The sequence below is a fragment of the Oncorhynchus kisutch genome, linkage group LG16 (assembly GCF_002021735.2).
Source record: "Oncorhynchus kisutch isolate 150728-3 linkage group LG16, Okis_V2, whole genome shotgun sequence".
Lineage (NCBI taxonomy): Eukaryota > Metazoa > Chordata > Actinopteri > Salmoniformes > Salmonidae > Oncorhynchus > Oncorhynchus kisutch.
Genome location: NC_034189.2, coordinates 44,292,509 through 44,311,963, shown reverse-complemented (window position 1 = coordinate 44,311,963; position 19,455 = coordinate 44,292,509). Strand labels below are relative to the sequence as shown.

Sequence of the window (19,455 nt, the reverse complement as noted above, 5' to 3'; positions counted from 1 at the left end):
TCTCGCAACTATCTACACGCTCTCCTCCTCTCACCTTTTCCTTTCGCTTGTGGACTTCAGTGCACAACACATCAGCTCTCTGTGACCAGGCAAAGAACCTTTCCAAGCCAAACCTTCATATCATGACTGCTTACCTCTACACACAGCCTACATTGTTGTCACATCATAGTCAACTAGAACTAACAAGTTAGTAAACTCGCTACAATCATGCAGTACAATGTACAATCAGAAAGGAGTTTACCAATTACACTGGCGGGCCCCGGTGGCAATACATTAATAAAACCAAAGCTTACCTTGACTTGGAAGAGTTCCAGTGTTGGATAGCTATAGCCAGCTAGCTAACATAGCATCCCTCTCTGTTTGAGCTGGGTGTTTGAGTATGCTAAACTAGCTAGCTGCATTTGTTAGCTAAGTGAAAGTGAATGTTCCAAAAAAATAAACAAATATAGCTATCTCTCATGCTTCTTCTTAATTTTGGAAGAAATTAATTTGTTCAAAACTGTTTGACTATTGTCTTTCTCTTTAAGAAAACTACTCAATACATTTTATACATTGCAGTGCTGGCTAGCTGTAGCTTATGCTTTCAATACTAGATTCATTCTATGATCCTTTGATTGGGTGGACAGCATGTCAGTTCATGCTGCAAGAGCTCTGATAGGTTGGAGGACATCCTCCAGAAGTTGTTATAATTACTGTGTAAGTCTTTGGAAGGGGGTGAGAACCAAGAGCCTCCTAGGTTTTGTATTGAATTCAACGTACTCAGAGGAGTACAGAAGCTAGCTGTCCTCTGGCTACACCATGGTGCTCACCTACAGAGTGCTGCTGAGGCTACTGTAGACCTTCATTGCAAAACAGTGTGTCTTAATCAATTATTTGGTGACGTGAATATAGTTATATCTAAAAAAGGATAACTTTTTTAATGTTTCACAATATAGATTTTTATGAAATTCACTGAGGAGGATGGTCCTCCCCTTCCCCCTCTGAGGAGCATCCACTAGTGTATACAGTATATACTATACAGTATCTGGCACCAAGTTTTCCTTAAAAGCAGATCTTAGTTTGTCATTGGCACTAAGGGCTTCTTCTAGTTTAGAGGACATATGCTGGTGTGTGTGTGTGTGTGTGTGTGTGTGTGTGTGTGTGTGTGTGTGTGTGTGTGTGTGTGTGTGTGGGATGGGCAACTCCAGTCCTGGGGACCGGAGTGGTGTCACACCTCTTCCCCATCCCTAGCAAACACAGCTGATTAAACTAATTGCAATCTAAACTGAAGATCATGATTAGTTGACTATTGGAGTCAGGTGTGTTAGCTGAGGCTGGGGCAAAAGTGTTACACCAATTAGGCCCCCAAGGAATGGAGTTGCCCATCCCTGACATAGTTCATATTGGATATACCTACTGCAGTGGAACGTTGTTGTCATACAGCAGGCCTATGTCAGATAGAGTTATAGTTGATCATCTAGACTCAGCCTCTTGTTTCTCTTTCCTGCTTGTACGTTTGGTTAGCAACCATCTGCTGCTTACTGCTGAACAGATTACATTGAACACGTTTTTTCTTTTCACCATCTCATTCTCAGTCGTTTGATCAAACTAGACAGTTGGATTGTATTTGCTTGTTTCTTTGGTATTTGACATATTTCTGTGACTGTGGCGCCCTGTGCTCCTGCTCCCCGTTTGTCCCCTGTGGTCTGGCTGTGAGGCCCTGAGCTCCTGCTCCCCGTTTGTCCCCTGTGGTCTGGCTGTGAGGCCCTGAGCTCCTGCTCCCCGTTTGTCCCCTGTGGTCTGGCTGTGAGGCCCTGAGCTCCTGCTCCCCGTTTGTCCCCTGTGGTCTGGCTGTGTGAGGCCCTGAGCTCCTGCTCCCCGTTTGTCCCCTGTGGTCTGGCTGTGAGGCCCTGAGCTCCTGCTCCCCGTTTGTCCCCTGTGGTCTGGCTGTGAGGCCCTGAGCTCCTGCTCCCCGTTTGTCCCCTGTGGTCTGGCTGTGAGGCCCTGAGCTCCTGCTCCCCGTTTGTCCCCTGTGGTCTGGCTGTGAGGCCCTGAGCTCCTGCTCCCCGTTTGTCCCCTGTGGTCTGGCTGTGAGGCCCTGAGCTCCTGCTCCCCGTTTGTCCCCTGTGGTCTGGCTGTGAGGCCCTGAGCTCCTGCTCCCCGTTTGTCCCCTGTGGTCTGGCTGTGAGGCCCTGAGCTCCTGCTCCCCGTTTGTCCCCTGTGGTCTGGCTGTGAGGCCCTGAGCTCCTGCTCCCCGTTTGTCCCCTGTGGTCTGGCTGTGAGGCCCTGAGCTCCTGCTCCCCGTTTGTCCCCTGTGGTCTGGCTGTGAGGCCCTGAGCTCCTGCTCCCCGTTTGTCCCCTGTGGTCTGGCTGTGAGGCCCTGAGCTCCTGCTCCCCGTTTGTCCCCTGTGGTCTGGCTGTGAGGCCCTGAGCTCCTGCTCCCCGTTTGTCCCCTGTGGTCTGGCTGTGAGGCCCTGAGCTCCTGCTCCCCGTTTGTCCCCTGTGGTCTGGCTGTGAGGCCCTGAGCTCCTGCTCCCCGTTTGTCCCCTGTGGTCTGGCTGTGAGGCCCTGAGCTCCTGCTCCCCGTTTGTCCCCTGTGGTCTGGCTGTGAGGCCCTGAGCTCCTGCTCCCCGTTTGTCCCCTGTGGTCTGGCTGTGAGGCCCTGAGCTCCTGCTCCCCGTTTGTCCCCTGTGGTCTGGCTGTGAGGCCCTGAGCTCCTGCTCCCCGTTTGTCCCCTGTGGTCTGGCTGTGAGGCCCTGAGCTCCTGCTCCCCGTTTGTCCCCTGTGGTCTGGCTGTGAGGCCCTGAGCTCCTGCTCCCCGTTTGTCCCCTGTGGTCTGGCTGTGAGGCCCTGAGCTCCTGCTCCCCGTTTGTCCCCTGTGGTCTGGCTGTGAGGCCCTGAGCTCCTGCTCCCCGTTTGTCCCCTGTGGTCTGGCTGTGAGGCCCTGAGCTCCTGCTCCCCGTTTGTCCCCTGTGGTCTGGCTGTGAGGCCCTGAGCTCCTGCTCCCCGTTTGTCCCCTGTGGTCTGGCTGTGAGGCCCTGAGCTCCTGCTCCCCGTTTGTCCCCTGTGGTCTGGCTGTGAGGCCCTGAGCTCCTGCTCCCCGTTTGTCCCCTGTGGTCTGGCTGTGAGGCCCTGAGCTCCTGCTCCCCGTTTGTCCCCTGTGGTCTGGCTGTGAGGCCCTGAGCTCCTGCTCCCCGTTTGTCCCCTGTGGTCTGGCTGTGAGGCCCTGAGCTCCTGCTCCCCGTTTGTCCCCTGTGGTCTGGCTGTGTGAGGCCCTGAGCTCCTGCTCCCCGTTTGTCCCCTGTGGTCTGGCTGTGAGGCCCTGAGCTCCTGCTCCCCGTTTGTCCCCTGTGGTCTGGCTGTGAGGCCCTGAGCTCCTGCTCCCCGTTTGTCCCCTGTGGTCTGGCTGTGAGGCCCTGAGCTCCTGCTCCCCGTTTGTCCCCTGTGGTCTGGCTGTGAGGCCCTGAGCTCCTGCTCCCCGTTTGTCCCCTGTGGTCTGGCTGTGAGGCCCTGAGCTCCTGCTCCCCGTTTGTCCCCTGTGGTCTGGCTGTGAGGCCCTGAGCTCCTGCTCCCCGTTTGTCCCCTGTGGTCTGGCTGTGAGGCCCTGAGCTCCTGCTCCCCGTTTGTCCCCTGTGGTCTGGCTGTGAGGCCCTGAGCTCCTGCTCCCCGTTTGTCCCCTGTGGTCTGGCTGTGAGGCCCTGAGCTCCTGCTCCCCGTTTGTCCCCTGTGGTCTGGCTGTGAGGCCCTGAGCTCCTGTTCCCCGTTTGTCCCCTGTGGTCTGGCTGTGAGGCCCTGAGCTCCTGCTCCCCGTTTGTCCCCTGTGGTCTGGCTGTGAGGCCCTGAGCTCCTGCTCCCCGTTTGTCCCCTGTGGTCTGGCTGTGAGGCCCTGAGCTCCTGTTCCCCGTTTGTCCCCTGTGGTCTGGCTGTGAGGCCCTGAGCTCCTGCTCCCCGTTTGTCCCCTGTGGTCTGGCTGTGAGGCCCTGAGCTCCTGCTCCCCGTTTGTCCCCTGTGGTCTGGCTGTGAGGCTCACACTGTTCCAGCCGATGTCTGGAGACCAAGTCTCTCCAGAGTTTGTTTAGGGAGACGTGCTCTAGGCTGCAGAATAAACACGTCCTGTAGTCTGCTGGTTCGACACAGAACTCAACCAAACAGATGGATGATTGACATGAGGAGATCTGAGTCTGTGCCGTATATTGATAAGCGGCGTCAGTGCATGTTGATGCTCCACATAAAACAACTTGTTTGACACTTAATGTTCGTTCCATGAGGTATGATTTCTCCAGGTTTGGATGGCTTTGCTTCAGTTTTACCTGTCGTTATGTCATGGCTTTGCTTCAGTTTTACCTGTCGTTATGTCATGGCTTTGCTTCAGTTTTACCTGTCGTTATGTCATGGCTTTGCTTCAGTTTTACCTGTCGTTATGTCATGGCTTTGCTTCAGTTTTACCTGTCGTTATGTCATGGCTTTGCTTCAGTTTTACCTGTCGTTATGTCATGGCTTTGCTTCAGTTTTACCTGTCGTTATGTCATGGCTTTGCTTCAGTTTTACCTGTCGTTATGTCATGGCTTTGCTTCAGTTTTACCTGTCGTTATGTCATGGCTTTGCTTCAGTTTTACCTGTCGTTATGTCATGGCTTTGCTTCAGTTTTGACCAATTTTTTCTTTATTGTCAACAATACATGTTGCGGGTCACGTGACAAAGCAGCACTGGCCAAGACAGGAAATGACACTCTGGCATTCCAAATCCTCCAACAATACAAACAAATAACGTGAGAGGGTGAAATGAACAGACCACTCATTTGCATACATTTATTCCAGATGAGAGAGTTAATTTGCACAACAGCAAATGAATCCACACTAGGTGCATTAAATAATTATGTCTGAATAATTTATTTAGTAACAGATCAGGGGGAGCAACGTGCTCAACTGAGCTCTCATTCTGCAAATTGACTCCTCCCTGGGCTTGCCAGCAGGCTCAGAGACAGTTTACCTATGTAAACCATATGGCTCAAATTAGATGTTGCCACTAACCACAGATATAGAATTAGATTTACCGAACCAACATTGATTAACCGGATCATATAGACCTAGAAACATCTGACCCTGGATCAGAGATTGGGTACTCCTTTTACCAAAAGGAGTAGCCCAGTAGGCCACATCGACTAATCTATCCACATGGTATGTGATTCTGCCTGATTTAGGTGGTATGTCATCAAGAGTCACAAAACAGCACGTTCAATTCAAAAAGAGGTTTCTCTTGACAATCACTGCTTCTTGTGCTTCTTTTCCACTTAGAGCAAAGGGCAGTTTGATGAAAGAAATAAAACTGCCCGTAGCCTAATTACCAAAACTTTCAATGAAGATAACTACTGTAGCTGGACATGAATAATGAAAAAGCTTTTTCTCTCTCTGCCCTTTACTTGGTGATTTGTTTTAAAGGGTGTCATATAGTGGAGGGTTGTTCTATTGACCTGAAATCACACAGGGGAGGGGACAGAAGACATCTAATAACCAATTTCATTATAATCACTTAAGCCCGCCGCCCTTCATCCCACTCAATCACAGGGGTCGCCGTGGCGATCCCTGCCAGGGTGCGACTAGGAGTAGGCCTAGACGGTGGGGGAAATAATTGGAAATAGTGGAAATAATGACTTGAATGGACCATCATGGAACATTGACTTGAATGGGCATTGCCATTCTAGTAATTCTAGTTCTATGGCGAAGGCGACCGAAATGGAGCCCTAATTTCATTTCCAAGGCTCTATTTCAGCTTGCGCTTCTCTCCATCTACAATAATTACTTCTATGCCCTTGGGTGAAGCACTTTACCTTTCTCTCTCCTCCTCTCCCTCCCTCTCGCCACAGTGATAATCAGCCATGAGAAGCAGAGACAGAAATGTCTTCCCTGGCATTGGAGTGTCAAGCTGCAGAATGAATGACTATATCCCACCACCTCCTACCGCGATAATCACCTTAGTGTCATTGAGACTATTATCTGCTCTGTGATATTGATTTTAAAAGTTATCCAGGGACAGGCCATACTCTAACTGGAATAGTTGGGATATTGATGCAATTAAACATTCCTTAAATAGGGGTTTTCCTATGTAGAAGCCCCTACAAGGACATTCCCGTCATATTACTTGTTTGCAATTTGCTGGCTAATACAGTAAGATACTAAACTAACATGTACTTCTTTAAGTATGTATACGTGGCTAATGGGTACTGTAGTTCTGGAAGGATGGTTAAGACACTGTTCTTGCATCAATATTTCCCACGTGACTGATTTCCTCTTGGAGTTCAGCTGTGTTTAGTGTCCAGTGATCGACTCATAAAGAATGAATAGTGTGCCTGAGGAGGATAAGCGACCTGTATATGAATGTATAAATGTATAGTTATCCTCCCAACAGCCAAAGCACAAAGGTCAAGCTGATGATGTTAACCTTTGTGTATTTTCATCCATAGAATGAACTTATTCATGTTATATACAGTATACAGTACAGACCATATACATGTACAGTATGCATCCATAATAGCCTACATATAGGCTGTTATATACATTAGTGTTAAATAGTGCTATACAATATTTACATCCCACTGACTTCAGCTTGAATTTCAAAGTATTTCCTTAGAATTCTATAGGATTCATTCGCTCTTCTAATACATTGATCCAAGCCACCATTTTCTTCATGTCTTCACTTTACGTCCTCTTAACTCCTCCCTCCTTCCTCCGCAGGTGCTATCCCTGGGCGCAGATGTGCTTCCCGAGTACAAGCTCCAGACGCCCCGCATGGACAAGTTAACCATCCTCCACTACAGCCCCTTCAAAGCGGTGTGGGACTGGCTCATCCTGCTGCTGGTCATCTACACGGCCATCTTCACGCCCTACTCCGCCGCCTTCCTCCTCAACGACCTAGAGGAGCAGAAGAGGAGGGAGTGCGGCTACTCGTGCTCGCCGCTCAACGTGGTCGACCTCATGGTGGACATCATGTTCATCGTGGACATATTGATCAACTTCAGGACAACCTATGTGAATCTCAACGAGGAGGTGGTCAGCCACCCGGCGAAGATAGCCATCCACTATTTTAAGGGCTGGTTCCTCATCGACATGGTGGCTGCCATCCCCTTTGATCTGCTCATCTTCGGCTCGGGATCGGATGAAGTAAGGGAAAACGCTTAGACCCTTTTCTTACACTGCTAAGCCGAGCTGAATCGGAGTCAAACCGAGCTGTACTGTGCTGTGTTGGCCCATCGGGTGGAACAGTAGCTTTCCAAGTTCTCAACTCTAGAAAAGGAGGGAGGGAAAGACGGAGCTAGAAAGATGCAGGTCAAATTAACGATTGTTGGACTGCAGTGAGGGAGAGACGTGTTCCTGCGTGTGAGAGGGACAGAGGAAGAGAGAGGGAAGATTTATCTACTCTGATTACACCCACAGGATGTCAATATCTCAGCCGAGCAGCGACTGCTAAGTGTGTCCCTTGCTGGCACGTCACAGAGCGGGACAGGACAGGGTACATGATGTTCCAGGGGAAAAAATGATGACAAGTGAGCATGTGTAGGGAGCAGTGGTGTGTCAGAGCAGTGATTTGTCGAGTCATTATTTACCATCAGGTGTCTTGTACTGGAGAGTTGCCCCAAGTCTGGGGGTTGTCAGTGAATGGCAGGAAGAGGAAGTGGAACAGACAGACGAGTGGTGACCTGCCACAGCGTGTGTCCATGTAATATAGCGTCTCTCACTTTTCAGGAAATAAGCAGCAGAGGCTACATTTTATGATAACATGTAGAGTATTTTTTAAACTAGTTGGTGCTGAAACGGAGAACAAGATGCATAGATGGCTTTCTTTCATTGATCCCCATATTCTGAACCCATTCTCTTAAATGTTTTCTGTTGAGTCTGTTGACAAAATTGTCATTAAAACCTTATGTAAAGGGATATATGTACTGAAAACCCCCATAGAATGAAAACTCCATGAGATAATCTGTTGGCCAGCAAGTGTGAGGGTTTTCAGCGGTTGAATTACATTTATACAGAGTGTGCAAGGTAGCCACACCTGCAGGGCGTGTTACGCAACTAAATATGCTAAGTCTGTATACCAAATAGTGATGAGTGCATAGGAAAGGCGTGCGTAGGAAAGACATCAATTCCTAAATCGGGATCGGGCCCATGAGCGAAGCTAGAAAACCCTGTTGTAGCCAGTAGCCTATGGGATTATGTCTTCTATTTCAGACAGTGGTTGAACATAAACAGTCATGTGCTGTCTGCCTATCAGGGGTTGTGTAGAGTGGACAGGCCAACACAGATGACTAGCCAACCCCATCCCGGACACATTTCATTACCACCAGGGTTGTTAGGGAGAAGCTTTAGCTCTCCACTCTTCAACTCACAAGCACTGCAGACTTGAGCAAGTATTTTAATCAACCATCAACTAATATACCCTACTAAAGCCCCCCCTTTTTGCACACAAACCCCTCAGTCACTCTGCACATCCGACATTCCAGTCAAGATCAACAGTTACGATAAATTCTAAAAACATGGAAAGAATTTCTGATTGATTTAGGATATGCCCTGTCTGTCTGAGACTGATTTCTCTACCCGGTTGAGAAGTACACTCTTAGAAAAAAGGGTTCCAAAAGGGGTCTTTGGCTGTCCCCATAAGACAACCCTTTTTGGTTCCAGGGTTCTACATGGAACCCAAAAGGGTTCTACCTGGAACCAAACATGTTCTACCTGGAACCAAAGGGGTTCTTCAAAGAGTTCTCCTTAAGGGACAACCAAATAACCCTTTTAGGTTCCAGATAACACCTTTTTTTCTAAGAGTATAGGAGACAAAAGCTGCTGTAAATGACTGCAGCGATTTAAGGGGGAAGATTTGGGTGGATGGGCCAGGCGGTTTGTAATGGAGCTTTCAGAGCCTCAGCAGCAGCATCCGTGTCCCTCAGCAGAGCACATTCATCTGTGACAGAGTCAAGTCAGTTTTGCGCCATAAATCAGACCCCCTTCTATGAGACAAGGAACCATAGTCACTGTCAAATTGAGTCTCATGTGTAAACGAGAGAAGCCCCCTGTAAATAAATGCATACAGGTGCAGAGACCTGGGTGACTGTGGAGGACGAGAAACAGTAGTAGTAATGACTTCCCTCAGGATATTACTATAATTGTCAGTCCTGATGAGATGGGGAACAAACTATTAGCGTTTCCCTCAGACTGACTTATGCTGTTTGCAGACTGTGCGACGCTAATAAATCCGCTCTTATCTCATGGCAGGCCGTGGTCGTTTTTTTTTTTGTCACCATGTTAATTTAGCTGGGTAGGAACAGAGATGGAGAGATGCCAGGATTGAGACTGTTTAAAGGAAAGTGAACAGAAGGCAGGAGGGGTGGGAGGACAGGAGAGGCGTGGTGTTTGCTTTCATGCTGCCTGGCTGGAAAACTTGGACGTTCTCTGTCATTTTCTTTATTGTTCTTTAAAAACATTTGTTTTTTCTGCAGTCATCTTAGTATCAGTATGTAGGCTTGATAAATCCTCCTCACTCCTCATAACAACATTTTAGAGTGATGGAAATGTTATATTATAATTTGTATTATTGTCACTGCTCTCTGCTGGTTTAGACAGCAGTCTATTTTTTTTTGCAGAGGTCACTTCCATTGACACACTGTCATATTCAGTGATTTAGAAACTGGAATAAGAAACTGGATTGTGGTCATTCAGGCAAGCTTGATTGTAACAGTACTATCTTAACCCTAACTCCTAACCTTTGATCTGACCTTAAGGGTACCTCTAATAACAACAAATTGCTTCCTGGTGTGGTGCATCCAATTAACAAATAACGTGTCTGCACTATACTGCAACACTCAAACCCCCAGCCAATCACAGCTCTGTTTACTTCTATGTCCCCTCAGACCACCACTCTGATTGGCCTGCTGAAGACCGCCCGGTTGCTCCGACTAGTTCGCGTGGCCCGTAAGCTGGACCGATATTCAGAGTACGGCGCCGCTGTCCTTATGCTCCTCATGTGCATCTTTGCCCTCATTGCCCATTGGCTGGCCTGCATCTGGTACGCCATCGGCAATGTGGAGAAGCCCTATCTGGAGCACAAGATTGGCTGGCTGGATAACCTGGGCGTGTCCATTGGAAAGAGGTACTAGGCAAGATAAAATATACTGAATTACTGAATATCGTAACAATATGTACCATGGACTTGTGCCTCAATGTACCCCAATACTATTTACTGTATCACATGACTCTTTAATAACGATGCAGTTGAATGATAGGAAAGAACGTCATGATTTGTTAATTCAACTAAGAAATATTGGTAAAACCAAGTGGCGCAGCGGTCTAAGGCACTGCATCTCAATGCTTGAGGCGTCACTACAGACACCTTGGTTCAATTCCAGGCTGTAGGAAAAATACCATGAAATGTATCGAACCATGAACTGAGTGTACCGTCTCACCCCCTAGGTACAACTACAGTGACCCCAGCTCTGGTCCGTCCATCAAGGACAAATATGTCACGGCCCTCTATTTTACCTTCAGTAGTCTGACCAGCGTGGGCTTTGGCAACGTCTCCCCCAACACCAACTCCGAGAAGATCTTCTCCATCTGTGTCATGCTGATTGGCTGTGAGTGTGTCGACTGTACTAGGACTGAAAACAGATGGAATGAACGAACAAACAAATGAATACATTATACACATTTCTACAATAAATCACTATTACTGTAAAGGCAAGTAGTACTACCCAATAAGTTATTGTACTACTATATTCCTAGCTACTGATTAATGAAGGGAAATTAGAATATTGCGAACAGTAGTGATCACCTGTCTGGTGTGATTCTCCCTCTCGCAGCCCTGATGTACGCCAGTATCTTTGGTAATGTGTCGGCCATCATCCAGCGGTTGTACTCTGGTACGGCGCGGTACCACCTGCAGATGCTCCGGGTCAAAGAATTCATCCGCTTCCACCAGATCCCCAACCCACTGAGGCAACGCCTGGAAGAGTACTTCCAACACGCCTGGAACTACACCAACGGCATCGACATGAATATGGTGCGAATAGGGGGAGTGTGTGTGGGGTTGTGTGGGTAGGAGGGTGGGGGTGGGTGTAATTGGTTGGGAAGCTGTGAGTGTGCGCGTTTGTGTCTGTGAGTGTGTGTGTGTGTTTGGGGCTAATAAGTCTTCCAAGTGAGACTAACAAAAAAATGCTCATATTGGGACATTGTGTTATTCTTATGGTGGGATAAGGGTATGCATAATGGTTAAGTCTCAGATTGCTGATTCAGATTGCTGTTGTCCTTCAGTAGGTTTTTAATGTTTAGCCCCACAGTTTGACGATGCGGTTATGTTACTGCCTTGCTGTGTTTCTCCTACAGTACTTAGCTTCTCTGTGAAGCTGTTCAATGTTTTTTCTGACCTTAAAACAACCTTGTCTCCAAGACGGTTCTTACCATTAACATAAAGCCTAGTGTGTTCTCTTAGCGACATGGTTATATGACATTATTATGATCTTGATTAGGATTCTAAACTCTAGAATGAAAGCCATGGATACTGTATGTAAACCGGCTTTTCCCCTGGTGATGTTAACTGTACTTATAGAAATGTGTCTTTTCCATGTCTGCGTCATGTCAAATGGAATGACTTCATCACTCTGGTAAGAGCAGGAGGTACTATGTTCACAGATAATAGTGTTAACTTATTTCCCTCTGAAATGTGTTGTTTTCAAAAATGGCAGAGTGTAGTAAATCGTAGACCAAGATGTAAATCAAAGAATACATTTATTAAAATCCATAACTTCATCTTTATAGTCTACGGGGAAAAAATCATGTACACTGAGTATAGAAAACATTAAGAACACCTTCCTAATATTGAGTTGCAACCCCCCTTTGGCCTCAATTCTTCGGGACATGGACTACAAGGTGTCGAAAGCTTTCCACAGGGGTGCCGGCCCACGTTGACTCCAAAGCTTCCCGTAGTGTTGCAGTTCTTGTCACACTCAAACCGGTGCACCTGACACCTAATGCCATACTCTGTTCAAAGGCACTTAAATATTTTGACTTGCCCATTCACCCTCTGAATGGCACACATACACAATCCATGTCTCAATTGTCTTAAGGCTTAAAAATCCTTCTTCAGCAAGTCTCCTCCCCTTCATCTACACTGACTGAAGTGGATTTAAGTGACATCAATAAGGGATCACAGCTTTCACCTGGAAAGAGCAGGTGTCATCTCAGAGCAGATGTTCTTAATGTTTTGTCCACTCCGTGTACATACTGACTTCCCCATTGCATGCCAGCCAGTAGTATAATCCTCAGTGCTTCTAGCAGCCCATATTGTCCATCACAGACTGACTTGCATGTGGCTTGCCACAAGGTCTCCGTTTGCATGAAATCTGTGTATTCAAACACAATCACATCATTTTATAGTGTAGTTACCAAGCTGTGAATACTGCCAATGGGAGAGGCACAGACAGCTTGGCACTGCCAGGTTTCCCTCAATGTGGGAGGCTTGGCATACATGACCAGTGATATTGCACCTGCACTTGCCAAATGTTGTTCAATCTCTCCTTTCCAAAATCTTCTGCTATGATTTTTCCCCCAACTAATGAAAAATAGCCTCTCTTTTTCAAGAAATGTAGATTTTGTATGTGATATAGAGTAAGAATGTTTCATTTCCCCCTTTTGTGTGTTTGAAGCCTTCCCTTGCCCTTTGGTCCCCTGTGATGTCACAGTTCAAGGTTTTCTCCTCTATTTACAGTCATCTCATGACCTTTAACCTGTAACCAAGTGTGGTGTTCAGTCCCAGGCAAATTACTTGTTTTCCAATTGTGGGCATTAATGTCATGATACTGAATAATTTAGGTGACATTTTTTCCATTGAAACTATTTGCATTTAAGCATGTAGTAATTTAAGTAGTTGAAATACTTGTCACTCTGATCCTTAAACTCTAAATGACATGACAGGTTAATTCAGTTGAGGTAAGTCTTTTATTTCTATTTATTTTTCTGATAAATCTGAATCACAGACACTAATGATACCCCACTAAGATAGAAAGCTCCCTCATGAGCACACTTGTGCTAATTCTTTTTTAATCAAAGGGAAGATGTGTTTCCATGTTTGTTTCCATGTTTTCCTAGTTTGTTGTGTCTTGTATAGCAGTGTTGGATATCCATCTGTTTACCCCCACCTGCTAGTACTCTCATTAAAGGCTATGGAAAGATGCCATAAAAATACCCCCCTCAAACAGTCACATATGACAATGCAGTATTTCGATTTTGAGAAGAAGACCAAAACACAATTGGCAATTGTATCAACCCACTCTTGATTCCAAACCATATCTGACTGGCAAACTCAAACCAGACCCACACCCAAAGACGTCTCGAGTTTGACCGTACACCTCTGATAACACCACAGACAAATCCAGTCCTATCTGACCATTCTCCTATTGCTGTGGCCTGTCTTTTCACGCCCCCAGGTCCTAAAGGGTTTCCCAGAGTGTCTCCAGGCTGATATCTGCCTCCACCTCAACGCGAGTCTGCTCCAGGGCTGCAAGGCATTCCAAGGGGCTACTAAGGGCTGCCTGAGGGCCCTGGCCATGAGGTTCAAGACCACACACTCCCCACCGGGTGATACACTGGTCCACTGTGGAGACGTGCTTACTGCCCTCTACTTCTTGTCACGAGGGTCCATCGAAATCCTCAAGGATGACATCGTGGTGGCCATTTTGGGTATGCACTACTCAAATGTTCAAATCAAAATCAAATCCAATTGTATTTGTCACATACACATGGTTAGCAGATGTTAATGTGAGTGTAGCGAAATGCTTGTTCTTCTAGTTCCGACAATGCAGTAATAACCAACAAGTAATCTAACTAACAATTCCAAAACTACTGTCTTATACACACAAGTGTAAGGGGATAAAGAATATGTACATAAAGATATATGAATGAGTGATGGTACAGAGCGGCATAAGCAAGATGCAGTAGATGGTATTGAGTACAGTATATACATATGAGATGAGTATGTAAACAAAGTGGCATAGTTAAAGTGGCTAGTGATACATGTATTACATAAAGATGCAGTAGATGATATAGAGTACAGTATATACGTATACATATGAGATGAATAATGTAGGGTATGTAAACATTATATTAGGTAGCATTGTTTAAAGTGGCTAGTGATATATTTTACATAATTTCCCATCAATTCCCATTATTAAAGTGGCTGGAGATGAGTCAGTGTGTTGACAGCAGCCACTCAATGTTAGTGGTGGCTGTTTAACAGTCTGATGGCCGTGAGATAGAAGCTGTTTTTCAGTCTCTCGGCAGCTTTGATGCACCTGTACTGACCTCGCCTTCTGGATGATAGCGGGGTGAACAGGCAGTGGCTCGGGTGGTTGTTGTCCTTGATGATCTTTATGGCCTTCCTGTAACATCGGGTGGTGTAGGTGTCCTGGAGGGCAGGTAGTTTGCCCCCGGTGATGCGTTGTGCAGACCTCACTACCCTCTGGAGAGCCTTACGGTTGTGGGCGGAGCAGTTGCCGTACCAGTTGTACCAGGTGATACAGCTCACCAGGATGCTCTCGATTGTGCATCTGTAGAAGTTTGTGAGTGCTTTTGGTGACAAGCCGAATTTCTTCAGCCTCCTGAGGTTGAAGAGGCGCTGCTGCGCCTTCTTCACAATGCTGTCTGTGTGGGTGGACCAATTCAGTTTGTCTGTGATGTGTATGCCGAGGAACTTAAAACTTGCTACCCTCTCCACTACTGTTCCATCGATGTGGATAGGAGGGTGTTCCCTCTGCTGTTTCCTGAAGTCCACAATCATCTCCTTAGTTTTGTTGACGTTGAGTGTGAGGTTATTTTCCTGACACCACACTCCGAGGGCCCTCACCTCCTCCCTGTAGGCCGTCACAATGTTGGGGTTTATTGTTGTGGTTTATTGTTTCACATTGTCTATTAATATTATCTTTATTTAACCTGGTAGGTTATTTAATACACTATTTCACAATAACAACCTGATGAAAGGTTGCAATTAAAACCAAGTTTCATTGTAAACTTCATTTGACACTTCAGATGTATTTTGTGCTTTGTGAAAAAGTCCCGAACCAAAATGTACGCTAGACACTAGTCATTGCAACAATGACTCATCTTTTTATTAATGTCGGGCTGTGGAAGGTGTGCTGTTCTCCAGTAAATTGATATCCTGAACAATTGGTTACCTATGGCTGTGTGAATACTTCATTACAGGATTTTTCACACTACTCAAACACCTCTAATGATTTCCCTCTGCCTGAAGGTCAGCGTAATCAGGCTGTTTGGAAGATAAACATAATCTTAGAACAGCAGCACTGCAGGCACACTTTCAAAGACTGTTTTTGTCTCTAAACAGTTCAAGCGGTACTGGAAATGAATAGTAACACAGTACAGTTCAGGTGTCACTTCTCATCAAAGTGTGTGTGTGTGTGTCTCTTGCCTCTCTGTGTGTGTCTGTATATCCTCTGTGTACTGTTTATAAGAGGCTGGTCTCACTATTCTGCAATGCCTGGGTGGGAAGCTGACATCTCTAATGAGCACAGATTTTCATGGCTCCCTCCAAGAACACACTGTGATAGACACTAGCGCTGTACAGGAAGGTTTTATTGCTTGGAGAAGAGGGAGAGAGAGGAAGAGGATGAAGGAGAGAGTGATAGAGGGGAAGATAAAGAGTGGGGGGAGAGATGAGGAGAGAGTGGATGGAGGGAGAGATGGAGAGAGGGGAACGGAGGGTGGTTTATTGGATCATTTATTATGGTATCTAATTGCCAGCTGAGGGTGATGGAGTGTTTGTGGTGTTAGCAGTCGCTGCTCGCAGGAGATATTGACGTCCATGGGATGTAATCAGAGTAAATCTCTCTCTTTCTCTCTTTCCCTTTCTCTCTCTCTCTTTCTGTCTCCCTCTTTCTCTCTCTCTCTCCCTCTTTCTCTCTCTCTCTCCCTCTTTCTCTCTCTCCCTCTTTCTCTCTCTCCCTCTTTCTCTCTCTCCCTCTTTCTCTCTCTCTCTCTTTCTCTCTTTCTCTCTCTCGCTCTCTCTCTCTCTCTCTCTCGCTCTTTCTCTCTCTCTCTCTCTCTCTCTCTCTCTCTCGCTCTTTCTCTCTCTCTCTCTCTCGCTCTTTCTCTCTCTCTCTCTCTCTCTCTCGGGGTGAGCCCAGTGCCAAGCAAGTGTTACAAGCTAAGCATTGTATAAACGGCTCATTTTTCACTCAGCCAATGAGCTTCAGCAAAACACAGTGACACAATAGGGTCATGCTCAGTCATTGCTGATGCATGCCAGATCTTACAACGCCTGGATAAGTATTTTGCGCGTCAGCTAACCACATCATACAGTATGTTATAGCAATCTGATGCCTGACGTTACAGTTGCTGACATGGCAGGCAACCATTGGTTGACGCATCCAACGTCTGAGCAGGGGAAAACCACAGGTGTGTTGAAAGAGATGGGTTAATAAAGACTCAGCACGTTCACCAACGGTAAAGTTACACAAACACTTATTGCTCTATTGATCTCAGTCATGTATTTCTATACTAATTCTATTGTGAATTAGTAATTGCAATTAGTGTGCAATCAACAGAGAGAGAGAGAGAGAGAGAGAGAGAGCAATAAACAAGGAATTGTATCTGTAAAATAAAATGTTGCATCAAGGAAAGAGGAAAGACTAGGTGCTTGTCCTGCCCAGGTTTGGACAAAGCCGTATTGAGATCATGTGACAATAGAGATCTAGGCCAAGAGCCAGGGCATGCTGTGGGGCACGTGTAAACGCACACACGTTGGTATCTCTGGAGGTGACAGGACAGGATATCACTGCCATACCAACACCGTAAACTGACAGGTCTGCGCATAGGGAAGTCAGGCGTAAAATAATGATATGACTGAGCCTCCAGGTCAGCCCTATAAACAGTCACACTACCTCCATGTTGTCATATAGTCACAGCCCTATAAACAGTCACACTACCTCCATGTTGTCATATAGTCACAGCCCTATAAACAGTCACACTACCTCCATGTTGTCATATAGTCACAGCCCTATAAACAGTCACACTACCTCCATGTTGTCATATAGTCACAGCCCTATAAACAGTCACACTACCTCCATGTTGTCATATAGTCACAGCCCTATAAACAGTCACACTACCTCCATGTTGTCATATAGTCAGCCCTATAAACAGTCACACTACCTCCCTGTTATCATAGTCAGCCCTATAAACAGTCACACTACCTCCCTGTTGTCATATAGTCAGCCCTATAGACATTCACACTACCTCCATGTTGTCATATAGTCACAGCCATATAAACAGTCACACTACCTCCCTGTTGTCATATAGTCAGCCCTATAGACATTCACACTACCTCCATGTTGTCATATAGTCAGCCCTATAGACATTCACACTACCTCCATGTTGTCATATAGTCAGCCCTATAGACAGTCACACTACCTCCCTGTTGTCATATAGTCAGCCCTATAGACATTCACACTACCTCCATGTTGTCATATAGTCACAGCCATATAAACAGTCACACTACCTCCCTGTTGTCATATAGTCAGCCCTATAGACATTCACACTACCTCCATGTTGTCATATAGTCACAGCCCTATAAACAGTCACACTACCTCCATGTTGTCATATAGTCAGCCCTATAAACATTCACACTACCTCCCTGTTGTCATATAGTCAGCCCTATAGACATTCACACTACCTCCATGTTGTCATATAGTCAGCCCTATAAACAGTCACACTACCTCCATGTTGTCATATAGTCAGCCCTATAAACAGTCACACTACCTCCATGTTGTCATATAGTCAGCCCTATAGACATTCACACTACCTCCATGTTGTCATATAGTCAGCCCTATAAACAGTCACACTACCTCCATGTTGTCATATAGTCAGCCCTATAAACAGTCACACTACCTCCATGTTGTCATATAGTCAGCCCTATAGACATTCACACTACCTCCATGTTGTCATATAGTCAGCCCTATAAACAGTCACACTACCTCCATGTTGTCATATAGTCACAGCCCTATAAACAGTCACACTACCTCCATGTTGTCATATAGTCAGCCCTATAAACATTCACACTACCTCCATGGTGTCATATAGTCAGCCCTATAAACATTCACACTACCTCCATGTTGTCATATAGTCACAGCCCTATAGACATTCACACTACCTCCATGTTGTCATATAGTCACAGCCCTATAGACATTCACACTACCTCCATGTTGTAATATAGTCACAGCCCTATAGACATTCACACTACCTTCATGTTGTCATATAGTCACAGCCCTATAGACATTCACACTACCTTCATGTTGTCATATAGTCACAGCCCTATAGACATTCACACTACCTTCATGTTGTCATTTAGTCAGCCCTATAGACATTCACACTACCTCCATGTTGTCATATAGTCACAGCCCTATAAACATTCACACTACCTCCATGTTGTCATATAGTCAGCCCTATAGACATTCACACTACCTCCATGTTGTCATATAGTCACAGCCCTATAAACATTCACACTACCTCCATGTTGTCATATAGTCAGCCCTATAGACATTCACACTACCTCCATGTTGTCATATAGTCACAGCCCTATAAACATTCACACTACCTCCATGTTGTCATATAGTCAGCCCTATAGACATTCACACTACCTCCATGTTGTCATATAGTCAGCCCTACAAACATTCACACTACCTCCATGTTGTCATGTAGTCAGCCCTATAAACAGTCACACTACCTCCATGTTGTCATATAGTCAGCCCTATAAACAGTCACACTACCTCCATGTTGTCATATAGTCAACCCTATAAACAGTCACACTACCTCCTTGTTGGCATATAGTCACAGCCCTATAGACATTCACACTACCTCCATGTTGTCATATAGTCAGCCCTATAAACATTCACACTACCTCCCTGTTGTCATATAGTCAGCCCTATAAACATTCACACTACCTCCATGTTGTCATATAGTCAGCCCTATAAACAGTCACACTACCTCCCTGTTGTCATATAGTCACAGCCCTATAGACATTCACACTACCTCCATGTTGTCATATAGTCAGCCCTATAAACATTCACACTACCTCCCTGTTGTCATATAGTCACAGCCCTATAGACATTCACACTACCTCCCTGTTGTCATATAGTCACAGCCCTATAAACATTCACACTACCTCCCTGTTGTCATATAGTCACAGCCCTATAGACATTCACACTACCTCCATGTTGTCATATAGTCAGCCCTATAAACATTCACACTACCTCCCTGTTGTCATATAGTCACAGCCCTATAGACATTCACACTACCTCCCTGTTGTCATATAGTCACAGCCCTATAAACATTCACACTACCTCCCTGTTGTCATATAGTCAGCCCTATAAACATTCACACTACCTCCATGTTGTCATATAGTCAGCCCTATAAACATTCACACTACCTCCCT

At 46.0% G+C, this 19,455-nt stretch overlaps 1 protein-coding gene across 1 annotated transcript in view; it reads left to right on the top strand.

Moving 5' to 3' along the window:
• The window catches only part of kcnh7 (potassium channel, voltage gated eag related subfamily H, member 7), a 110,008-nt gene that overhangs the window by 54,567 nt on the left and 35,986 nt on the right, over positions 1-19,455 (top strand). The window contains exons 6-11 of the mRNA XM_031792507.1: positions 6,711-7,136; positions 9,875-10,113; positions 10,434-10,594; positions 10,820-11,019; positions 11,631-11,633; positions 13,442-13,694. Coding sequence (XP_031648367.1) covers positions 6,711-7,136; positions 9,875-10,113; positions 10,434-10,594; positions 10,820-11,019; positions 11,631-11,633; positions 13,442-13,694 — 1,282 coding nt within the window. The remainder of the gene's footprint in view (positions 1-6,710; positions 7,137-9,874; positions 10,114-10,433; positions 10,595-10,819; positions 11,020-11,630; positions 11,634-13,441; positions 13,695-19,455) is intronic.